The sequence below is a fragment of the Trachemys scripta genome, chromosome 8 (assembly GCF_013100865.1).
Source record: "Trachemys scripta elegans isolate TJP31775 chromosome 8, CAS_Tse_1.0, whole genome shotgun sequence".
Taxonomy (NCBI): Eukaryota; Metazoa; Chordata; order Testudines; family Emydidae; genus Trachemys; species Trachemys scripta.
Window position 1 is genome coordinate 40,541,268 of NC_048305.1, and position 11,890 is coordinate 40,553,157.

Genomic DNA, 11,890 nt, shown 5'->3' on the forward strand with positions numbered 1-11,890 from the left:
GCAAGGCCTGCACCGAAGTGCTTTGGGAGCCACATACGTATGCTGGCGACACATGGAAAGAACACAATGCACATCTGATGCTCTAACCCTTAACGTTGCCATTTACTTTGAGTGTCAGGAAACCTGTCTTCAGGGGCTCACATACTGATGTAGATGACACGTTTTGATGCTCAAACTAATGGTGGCTGGAGTTAGATAGTGGATATAGGTGACGACCTCAAGCAGCTCTTGGCAACAGTGTTTCATGCCAAGGAGTGCTTTGCTGTCATGCATCCCCAGAGAGTCCCAGGAGACCTGCCTGCTCCCTGCTCAGAGCTAAGTGTACTGAGAGACCAGAGGGGAGAAGCAGGCTAAGGCAGGAGACGTAGCTCTTTTGTGGTTCTGAGTCCCACAAGTAGTTGCAGGTGGACTGACCAAATCGAGGTAGAAGTGAGATTTGAGGAAGAAGCGGTAAGAATCCTTCTCCATGAGGATGAAGATTTTTTTCTGAGCCTCGTCGAAGCACGACAGGGTGGGCTTGAGAACATTGTGGCTGGTCACTTCCCATGTGCAGGAATCCAAGTTCACCTGTAGAAGGGAGGGAGAGATTAGTACAGGCTGGTCTGGAAGCAGCCAGGCAAGGAATGGAGAGCCAGGGTTTGCTCCAGATATTTCCCAGCTAGTCTGTTAAGTGGACCAAGAGAGGGCTGGGTCTCACTGCAGAATCCACTCAGTCAGCACTCAGTGGAAGTAAAGGGGGGCTGCTTGGACCTCAGTGGGATCTCTGGCTACAAATAGGATTATTTGCATGAGTGGATCCCTAAGTCTGGGGTCAGGAAGGGGCACTTTCCCTTCTCTGGGACAGTGAACAAGGATCATCCACTAGGGGTGGGGTGGCATGTCCCTGGGATAGATTCTTTCAGTTGCATGGAACGCGCATGGGGAACCTCCTTTCGTCTGGTCCTCTACTCCTTGTTTTGGCATTTGGAGTGCATAAGGATGGGGACTGAGCCCCTCTGAGAAGAGATCATTTAAAGCAGTGAAAGTGGCATATTTCAGCTGCACTTTTGACTGGCATTTTGTCCACACAGCGAAGCCCCTCTCCCACCTCTCTGAAGAGCCGGAGCCACATTCTCAGAAGTGCTGTTGTAGGGCCAGCTGCCCACTCTGCTTAGCCCTGAGGTTGAGGGTTCTCCAGAGGGTGCTGCACCTACTTCTCTAGTAGCCTGCACAGAGATGAACTCATTGTAAATCTTCCTGGCCTTGGGGCTAAGGTTGGCTGGCGATTTGGTTTTCTTGTACTCCTTGCAGCTCACCCAGAACTCAATATTCTCCTTGCTGTACTCAGACTTGAGGAAAGCCTGGAAAGCAGCCAGCCCACCTGCAGATGGGATGAAAGCAATAGGAAGCAGGTGAGTCCCCTCGGCCTCTAGCTTCTCTTAGCTGTGTTAGGGTGATCCCAAGTAGCCAATGGGCTGCTGCACAGAAATCCAGAGACAGCAGCTCCTCACTGTAGAGGCTGCATGTTCGGCTTGGCCTTCCTCATGGGATTTCCAGAGCTGGCAAATGGCTGGCGAGGGGAGGCCTCAAGGGGCAGCCAAACAGCATGGCTCCTCAGGCACCAGCTTCCAAGCAGTGATCTTCCCTGGGGCAGCTGACAGGAGCATACAGATAGACCCTATCCCAGCTGACCCCAGGCAGGCCATTAATGCACAGTGTGTGATTCCAGGCCTGGGAACCTCTCTGGCCTGGTGGCACAAAGCCCAGGGGCTGCAGCACAGGGTAAGAGGGGCTCCTACTTGAGCAGCTGGAGATGTGTCCCTCACTGCCTGACCTTCATGTCACCCATGACAAGCTTTACTCTGAGAAAAAACTTCAGGAAGGCCTGGAACTACACAAGTCCTGGCCGCATGCCCACAAAAGGCCAACAGGGGTGAGTTCTTTGGAACTGGCCCCAGGAAAACAACCAGAGCTGAGTGCTGAGACAAACTTCTGAGGCCAGGAAATGAGATTGTCCAAATTCACTCTGGTTTAACACAGCTGACTTCAGTGGAATTGTGTCAGGGATGACTTTGGCTCAACATTTGCCTTCTTTCAGGGTGAATAGGAATAGGACAGAAATGTGAGACATGCTGGGGTCAGCAGCAGAGCTGACACTGACCACGGTCTGGGACCAAGGCAGAGCCACTCCCACCAGGTTTGGGAAATTGTGGGTCCCTTGAGTTCCCCACACAGCCTGAGGATGGGAATTCATCTGCTCCCAACTTCCTCAGAGCATGTGCTGCTTTACCAATAAGGGATAGTTCAGTGAGAATACCATGGGCTGTTCTCATAGCCACCAACAGTCCTTGAGTCTGCCTTCTGCCATGTCTACATGCAGTGGAACCTGTCTCCACTCCAGCTCCACTGCCCTCTGTGCCTGTAACCTCTCCCAATGCAGGGGCGGCTCAAGGCACCAGCGCACCAAGCGCGTGCCTGAGGCAGCAAGTTGCGGGGGCCGGCCTGTCAGTCACTGTGAGGGCGGCAGTCAGGCTGCCTTCGGCAGTATGCCTGTGGGAGGTCCACTGGTCCCGCAGTTTTGGCAGCAATTCGGCGGCAGGTACGCCGAAGGTGCAGGACCGGTGGACCTCCCACAGGCATGCCGCCGAAGGCTGCCTGACTGCCATGCTTGGGGCGGCAAAATACATAGAGCCGCCCCTGCCCCAATGGCAGTGTCTGACAGGAGCTAGCTGGATGTGTGTTGCTGGAGGAAGTGAGTGAAAGCATTGAACTCTGAGCCTGCAGTTGTACCATGTGGCACCAACCTGGGATCACTCATCATGCCAAATAGTCAACAGTACAGAATATGATCTCTCCCCAGATCCCTCCAGCACAGCAGCCCCATCTACTTACTGTTATGATGTATCAGGTTCTCCAAACAGTCAGTCCATTTCTGGACTTCCTTGTGGCTAACCCTAGGAGGGGACAAAGGGATAGATGGAGTGTGGAGTTAACCTAGGACTTTCGCTTAGCCCTCCAGTACATCACCACCAACACTTCTCTGTCCCTAAATGCACTGACCCGCTCCATATCACTGGGATGAACGCCCCTCCCGTGGCTATTACTGATCTTCTGAGACAGATGGGTTCAGGTAGAGATCTATGGAGAGTCTAGTTCACATGCACAACACATCACACATCACTAGAAGGGGCTGGGGAAATTTCCCCAGAGATGGTCGATATGGACTTGGGTAGAGTTTGGGGTTGTTTGCCTCTCTCAGGAGCACTGAGTAGAGATTGGCCTTTAGGGTTAAGTCAGTGAATCCAAATGGGTGATTTCCTGAGACTGTAGGGGGTACTGTTAATTTGGCTAAAGGCATAAAGAACATAGAATTGACACACCACAATAGGCCAATGGTTCACAGAGCCCGGCATGCTGCATCCTTTGTCCAGGGATGTACCATAACCTCCTAGCCCTGCATGCTGCCCCCTCTGTACCAGGACATGTGTGCTGCCCCCTCTGTCCTGGGACATATCATATCCACCTAGCTCTGTGTGCTGCCCCCTTCTGTCCTGGGATGTATCATAACCACTTAGCCCTGTGTGCAGCCCCCTGCATCCTGGGACTAGGGTTGCCAATTTTGGTTGGATGTATTCCTGGAGATGTAATCACATGACATAATCTTTAATTAAAGATTAATCTTTAATTCCTGGAGACTCCAGGCCAATCCTGGAGGGTTGGCAACCCTACCTGGGATGTACCATCTCCACCTAGTCCTTTGTGCTGCTTCCTTCTGTCCTGGGACATACCATATCCACCTAGCCCAGTGTTCTGCCCACTGCTGTCCTGCAGCAACACCACCAGGAAAGTTAGTGAACTACTGTAATGAAGGAGCAAACTCTCCCTGCCAGCATCAGGCCCTGCCATTCCTGCCTCCGGCTTTTCTCTTACCTCTGGGGTGGAGCCATTTTCTCCTTCTTGCTGTGGGAAGAGCTGTGCTCACATGAACCAGGCTTCTGCAGTAAGAAATCCAGATGATGCTTCATATCTTTTGCACAGGAAGAAAGAAACCAAGAAACCATTGATAAAGGCTATTATTATTAAGAGCCAAAAGGCAGAGTCTTCATGCAAAATGAAACAACTTATGGGCAAGGTTCTGTGGCCTGCAATGCACAAGTGGTCAAACTATTTGATCATGATGGTCCCCTTATGACCTTAAAGTCTATTAGTCTATGAGTTTAGAACTCCTCAGTATTACGGGCCCATTTCAGCGCTGCATGTCCAACCCTGATGCACCACTTGTCAGTGTTCACTTCTTCTGTTTTGGACAAATGGCATTAACATAGGAATTGAAGCAAGTGGGATCTTACATTCAGTGAACTGGACTTTCAACAGTATAACAAATATGATTATTGCAGCTTATAATAAGTTGCTTGATTAGCTGCCTGTTAGGAGATCACTGCAATAGAAGAGGTTTTATTTGTTATTATTTCGTTTGAAATATAAAATGTAGTTATACTCAGAAAAGTATCACAATTATGTAACAAAGGCCCTTTCATCAGCTCTGTGCATATTCAAGGCCACTCTATCTGTTTATTGACAAACCAGGTCTGACACAGTTACTTTTGTGAAAGTAGAATGAATTATATTGTAAAAGTAGAATGGATTAAAGAAATGCTGTATGTTCCTTTAAGCAGGAATGAGGAATGTTGAGATAAAGTTGACAGGAAGAGAAACATTAAGGTATTGAACAATGGGTCCACTTAAGCTGATGGTGGGACATTAACAGGAGATCTGTAAGAGTTAATAAGGAAATAAGATGTGTGTTTAGCCCCAGGTAAACTTATCAGTTCTGCTCCCTTTGTCATCTGGTTAAGTTCGCACCCTTTTTATCTGTATAAATAAGGTAGTTTGGGCCTTGCATGGCACTCACATTATCTGGGTATATTAGCAGAGCGCTTTTGCTAATAAACAGAGTGGTCAGACAAATTGTGAGTCCTGAGTCTGACTTTGACACTTTACTTACATGGCTTCCCAGAATCCTACCACATGAGCACTGTGGATACGCTAATGAGCTGACCCTCACAACATCCTGTGAGATGGGGAAATGGAGGCACAGAGCTTCTAAGTGTCACAAAGGGAATCTGTGGAAAGGCCAGGAAATGAACTCAGAGTTTCTGCATCCTAACAGCAAGGCTGTCCTTCCACTTTGATGAGCCAATTCATTTATAGCAGAGCAAGCTGAGTTCCATCCTGCTTGGAGCCTCATCAAAGGAATCAGCTGATTGCAGAATCTCTGGGCTGAATTTCTGCACTTGCAATTGACTTCATCACCACAACACCACTCCAGATTTGGGCTTTTATTATTGAGGTTGATGTGTGCGGCAGAACAAACAGAGCCAGTTTCCTGTCCATCCAAGGCTGAGTGCACTTAGTGATCTTGCACTTTATAAACCAAACAACAGTGAGCTGAGGGTCACTGATCAAATAAACACAATGTTGTTTTTTACAGTCACTTTTTTGATCTGACCACATACTAAAGGACATAAAACAGCCAAACAAGTCATGTTAGCAAAACTAAAGGATGGATAATCAAGCAGGCTGACTGAGGAAGATCAAGTGGGGGGGCGCTTGCTCTAAGCAGAGGTGCTGTCACAAACATTGCTCCAGGGGTAATTCTGCAATAGGTTGTCATTATTTGGGTCCACTATATTTTTACTTTCACCATTAGCTCCACTTCAACACAGTGTTTGTCTTTCTGTTCATTAACAGGGTTTGATTCCACAGCAGAAACCTTGCCTGCTTAGACTAATAGTCTTTAAGGTCAGAAGGGACCATCGTGATCATCTAGTTTGAGCTCCTGAACATTGCAGGCCACAGAACCTCACCCATTCCTGAAATAGACCCTAACCGCTGGCTGTGTTACTGAAGTCCTCAAATCATGGCTTAAAGACTTCAAGTTACAGAGAATCCACTATTTATACTATTTTAAACCTGCAAGTGACCCATGCCCCACTCTGCAGAGGACAGCAAAACCCCCCCAGGTCTCTGCCAATCCGATGTGGGGGGAAATTCCTTCCTGAACCCCAAATATGGTGATCGGTTAGACCCTGAGCATGTGAGCAAGACCCACCAGCCAGACACCTGGGAAAAAATCCTCTGTAGAACTTAGAGCCCTCCCCATCTAGTGTCCCATCACCAGCAGTTGGTAATATTTGCTGCTAGCAGTCACCAGGCAGTCCCATCAGACAATCCCCTCCATACACTTATCAAGCTCAGTCTTGAAACCAGTTAGGTATTTTGCTCCCACTGCTCCCCTTGGAAGGCTGTTCCAGAACTTCACTCCTCTGATGGGTAGAAACCTTCATCTAATTTCAAGCCTAAACTTGTTGATGGCCAGTTTATATCCATTTGGTTTTGTGTCCACATTGGCACTGAACTAACTCCTCTCCCTCCCCGGTATTGATCCCTCTGCTGTATTGCTTGAACTACAGGAGTAACTAGTGGTGAGAGCTGGCTGTTATCTTCTTTAGGGATGAGCCCAGAGGGAAGCAGCCCACACGCACTATCCATGGGTCACTCAGCTATCTGAACGATGGGCCAGGGACTCCTGGGTTGAGAAGGCTAAAAATCCAATTACTTTTCTTGCAATTTTTTTTCATTTTTGTCAAAATTTCCTGCCATTTGGGGAGGAGAGGGTTCAATTTAAAGTAAACAAAATATTTGTGGCTTCCAAAACCATTTTCCACACCATTGTCGGTGGCAATTTCCTGTATAGATTAGGATAGAGGGGAGGCCTCAGAAGGATTTGAAGGAGGACAAGGGGAGGGGGCAACATTTCACAGATTCCTCCATTGCAAATATGCCCCTCCTACAGGGTGGCCTGCAGTGATTGTGGGAGAAAAGGGCAATTGGGCAACAGGGTTGGCATGGCTGAGGCACGAAGGACAGAGTCCACCGTGCGGTAGGATCACAGGTGGGATGGGAGGGTCAGAGCTAGGCTTTGAAGGGCAGGGCAGGGCACATGGTTGTGTTTGCTGAATTGGTGAAGGGACTCCAAGGGGTGATATAGTCTGAACGATGAGCCAGGCGGATGGTCATTTCAGTATGAGAGAAAATATCTCCCCTCTTCTGGGGAACAAGAATTATATAAATCTTGAAAAAAAGGCAGCATAAGGAAGGATAGCAAAGTATATGAATGCAGGGAATTGCTTTGTGCTTATGGCTAGAATGGGTTTAGAATTCACAATGCTCAACAAAGAAGCATGATGCAATTCAAGTTCAAGCTAAAGGAAAAGAAAATCCTTAAACAATCATCAGTTTTGGAGAGAAATCAAATTAAATTGTACCATTTCTGCCTCAAACCTCACGTGGACAAACAGTGCAATAGAGCCATATAGTTCTGGACCATTAGAAATAGCAATGCTCCAAAATGCAACCTACCTTTTTAAGCAAGTGGCTGGCAATGCAGCAAGTCCCTTGCACATTTTGCTTTCAAGATGCAGTTCCCAATTCCAGGAAAGAAACACCAAGAGGTCCTGTTGCAGAAGTGGGTTAGAATTCTCAGTGCCCTGCTGCCTCCAGCCTGGGTCTCTCATAGCCTCACCCACAGGCCAGCATCATTTTTGCCAGCCAGCCAGCCAGAACCCCATTTTTGCCCACACAAGGGGAAAAGAGGAAGAGATTGACGTCTGAGCCGGAAAAAAGGATACTCTGAAAAAAATCTTACCAGAAATTACAGGTCCGTGATGTAGAATCTCTATAGGATGGAGGAGAACTACAGGGGACTTTCCCATATTGCAAAAGATGGCGTATTGCTGACTGGCCATAGATAAGATCTCCAAGATGTGGGGACAGTAGAAGGTGTCAGAGAATCAGGTTTTCAAAGAGCGATTAATTTTGTGGGATTTTTCCATTTATTTTCTCTTACGCTTAAAAGAAATCTATCAAAAGTTTGTGGATGACACTACGCTGGAGGGTAGGAATAAACAGGGGCAGTGAATTGTATGGGCTCATGGTTCCCGGGCTCCAGCAGATTCAGGGCTCCACCAATGTTTGGGACTGGGTTTCTCCCCCTGCCCCACCTGCCGCCCCCGTGTGCCTCCTCTGAGCATCCCTGCCTGCCCTGGGCAGTGGGTGGCTGCCACCTGCAGCTCTGCGCTGTGCTCCTTCACTGGCTGCTGCCGCAGCCGGCTACAAGGGAGCGGCACCGGGGGCAGGCTGAGGTGGCTGCTGCGCCTGCGGAGGAATGGGGGAAGAGGTGCATTAGTAGAAGCATTGCCAGCAGATCGAGGGAATAATTCTATTCGGCACTCGTGAGCCCACCTCTGGAGTATTGCATCCAGTTTGGGGCCCTCCACTACAGAAAGGATGTGGATAAATTGGAGAGAGTCCAGCAGAGGGCAACGAAAATTATTAGGGGGCTGGGGGCACATGACATACAAGGAGAGGCTAAGGGAACTGGGATTATTTAGTCTGCAGAAGAGGAGAATGAGAGGGAATTTGATAGCAGCCTTCAACTGAAGTGGGGTTCCAAAAAGGATGAAGCTAGGCTATTCTCAGTGTTGGCAGATGACAGCACAAGGAGCAATGGTCTCAAGTTGCAGTGCGGGAGGTGTAGGTTGGATATTAGGAAATATTATTTCACTAGGAGGGTGATGAAGCACTGGAATACCTCGGGATATGGTGGAATTTCCATCCTTAGAGGTTTTTAAGGCAGTTTGACAAAGCCTGGCTGGGATGATTTAGTTAGGGTTGGTCCTGCTTTGAGTAGGGGGTTGGACTAGATGACCTCCTGAGGTCTTTTCCAACCCTAGTCTTCTATGATTCTATGATTTTTCTCTAGGGTTCAGCAAACAAACCAGACAAGGGCCTGAACCCAGCTGAGACAAAAGATGGGCCCTGTGGGAAGCTGGCCAGGGCTGTGGAGAAAAGGTTGTTCTCTTGCAAGCTGCTCGGGAGAGGCACTCCACTCTACTGAGTTTCCACAAGCCTGCCTCTTGGCAGGAAGGGTGTGCAGTTCAAGCTGGGGAGGGTTGGAGATATCTGAGTATCATGGGAAATGAGCAAGTCTCATGCTTTCCTGTTGGCCATACTCCACACCTTGGTGTGTCTCTGCCACATGGAAAAGTTGTGAGCTAACTGGCCTTTCAATCAGGCAGTGCTGTATCATGTCCTATGGGCAATTCCAGAGCATTGACAGCTCAGCAACTCCTGCCTCTCTCTTCTACCCTGTTCCCACCAGTGCACTAGAATGGCTGTGGAGCCACTGGAAAGGCTTCCCTCAGCACCCCTTGCCACAGTCCGGCTGCAAGACCTGAGATTTTCACTGGACAAGAGAGCCCCAGCTTTAGGCAATATCGGGGAGAGTGGTGGCACTTCCCCAGTACCTGCCCGGGTTGGGGAGGGGGCACTGCCATGTCTCTTTCCCAGGTGTACATGGTGCAGTGCTTAGTGCCTGGGAAAAGCAGTTCCATGTCTCTTTCCCAGGTGTGTATGGTGCAGTGTAGTGTCTGGCTGGGTCACTCCTGTGTCTCGTTCACAGGTGTACCCAGTGCAGTGCTTAATGCCTGGGGGTGGCGCTCCCATGTCCCTTTTCCAAGTGTACCCAGTGCAGTGTGGTGGCTGGGAGGGGGCACTCCTGTGTCTCTTTCCCAGGCATGCATGTTGCAGTGCAGTGCCTGAGAGGGTCTCTGGTGTGTTTTTCCCAGGTGTACACCATGCAGTATTTAGTGCCTGGGAAAAGCCCTCCCATGTCTGTTTCCCAAGTGTGCATAGTGCAGTGTAGTGCCTGGGAGGGAGTGGCACTCGCATGTCTCTTTCCCAGGTATACCCAGTGCAGTGTAATGTGTAGAAGGGGTACTCCCGTGTCTCTTTCCCAGGCATGTATGGTGCAGTGTAGTGCCTGGGTGGGGCACTCCTGAAACCCTTTCCCAGGCATGCATGGTGCAGTGTTTAGTGCCTCCATCCTATGGATACGTTTCACAAGTGGCCTTTGTATACCTCCCTACAATTCAAGTTGCTAAAGTGGGATGCAGCAGAATCACCTGCCAAGAATGGAGCAGATCCCAGACCACAGCAGCCACCAACCCCAGCACAAGGGAGCTGGGATTCTCCAAGGCATAATCCCCAATTCTTGTGGCTCCATCCCTCCTGCAGCCACTGGTCCCAGCACCTTGCCCACTGAGTCTATGCCAGGCTCAGCCCCCACCATCCAGCCTGGTCTCCCCAAGTACAGTGTCACTGCCCCTCTATGAGTTCCCCATCTCTGAGCCCAAGCACTACCCTTGGCCAATGGTACACATCATGTTCAACATCCACACACCTGCAGGTGCCACAGAATGCAGGAACAAGGGACAGGGACAAGGGGATTGGCAGTCAAAGCGGGACAGCCCTGTGGAACTGGGGACTGTGGGGGGCCTCCAGTTTTGGGTGCTCAACTTGAAGCCTCCCCAGCCTAGTTTTTACACCCAGTGAGAGGCCAGTATGTAGAGGTGCAGGCCTGCAAGTTAGGAGACCTTGTCTATCTTCCTGGCTCTTCCACAGCCTTCCTAGGAGACCTTAGACAGATCATATCACATTTTCATGCCTCAATTTTCCCATCTGTAAAAAGGGGGATAACACTTAAGGTGCTTTGAGATCTGTGGATGAAAATGGTCATGGCTCAGGACTGGCTGCACCTCTGACCCTTCCCTGATCTCTCCGATTGCACCCCCCAGGTGCCAGGCCCTGTGTTGTTGTCTCTCCTGGAGTTGTTTACTTACCAGTAGGAACAGCATTTAGATAAAAAGGATTTTAAGACACCAAGCAGCCTGAGCACACATCTCTCTTCCCTTGAGCCCTAGCACCCTGGAATGGAGACAGTGGGCCTGGCTTCTTCAGCCCTTCCAGCAGGTGCCTTTCTCAGTCTGCTTTCCTGGATAGCTCCCCAGCAACTATCCAACCAGGGATTTCCCTACACACACACCCTGAATTTTCCCAACCCCCACCCCTCCACAGTTTTGTGAACTAGTTACAAGCAGTGTTGCCAATTTAGTGATTATTTGGAAATTTGAATTGAAATTGAAACATTAATACACACTTTAAAAGCATATAACATGTATGATAAAATACATATATCTGAAAAAGTATAATAGATCTGAAAAGCATGAACATAGACTAGCTTCCTTATACAGCTGTTGTTTTTTATGACAATGTCAGTGCATTCATTTTAAATTATGATTTGTAAGCAAAGCCTATGTCAGGGTTCCCTCCCCACTCCGAACTCTGGGGTACAGATGTGAGGACCCCCATGAAAGACCCCCTAGGTTTATTTCTACAGTTTAGGTTAAAAACTCCCCTATTCCTTGGATTAAGTAATGCTGCCACCACGAAGTGATTTAAACAAACATTTAGGGAGGGCCACTTGGAGCCCTACCTTCCCCAAATATCCCCCCAAGCCCCTATACCCCCTTTCCTGGGGAGGCTTGAGAATAATATCCTCACAACTTGGTACAGGTGAACATAGACCCAAACCTTTGGATCTTAAAACGATGAAAAATCAATCAGGTTCTTAAAAGAAGAATTTTAATAAAAGAAAAGATAAAGGAATCACCTCTGTAAAGTCAGGATTGTAAGTATTTTATAGAATAACAATAGACTCAAGAACATAGAGGATCTCCCCTCTAGGCAAAACCTTAAAGTTACAAATCCAGGGGTAAACCTCCCTCTAGACATGGAAAATCACAAGACAAAATAAAAGTAAGCTAACGCATTTCCTTATTATTACTTATAAATTCTAATGGATCAAGAAGGCAAGCAATCCAACTCTGTCTCCAGCAAGCACACAGAACAGACAGACAAAGAACAGACAAAACAAAGCCTTTTCCCCCTCCCCAGATTTGAAAGTATCTTGTCCCCTTATTGGTCCTTTTGGTCAGGTGCCAGCTAGGTT

General features: G+C 48.6%; 1 protein-coding gene across 1 annotated transcript; it reads right to left on the reverse strand.

Annotated features, from left to right (window-relative positions):
• Window positions 1–315: 315 nt before the first annotated feature.
• On the reverse strand, window positions 316–7,445 carry RGS4 (regulator of G protein signaling 4). The gene is made up of 5 exons (XM_034778974.1): window positions 7,403–7,445; window positions 3,910–4,015; window positions 2,872–2,933; window positions 1,194–1,360; window positions 316–567 (listed from the first exon to the last, which is right to left on the reverse strand). The coding sequence occupies exons 1-5, from the start codon at window positions 7,443–7,445 to the stop codon at window positions 316–318; spliced, it is 630 nt and encodes a 209-aa protein (XP_034634865.1).
• Window positions 7,446–11,890: the final 4,445 nt, after the last annotated feature.

Bases quoted from the DNA above. Each gene is read 5' to 3' on its own strand.
- RGS4 (XM_034778974.1), bottom strand. From the start codon at position 7,445: ATGTGCAAGGGACTTGCTGCATTGCCAGCCACTTGCTTAAAAA. The intron at 4,016-7,402 runs GGTAGGTTGCAT...TTCTTTCTTCCT, and splicing joins GCCAGCCACTTGCTTAAAAA to GTGCAAAAGATATGAAGCAT. The intron at 1,361-2,871 runs GTAAGTAGATGG...TCCCATCTGCAG, and splicing joins GAACCTGATACATCATAACA to GTGGGCTGGCTGCTTTCCAG.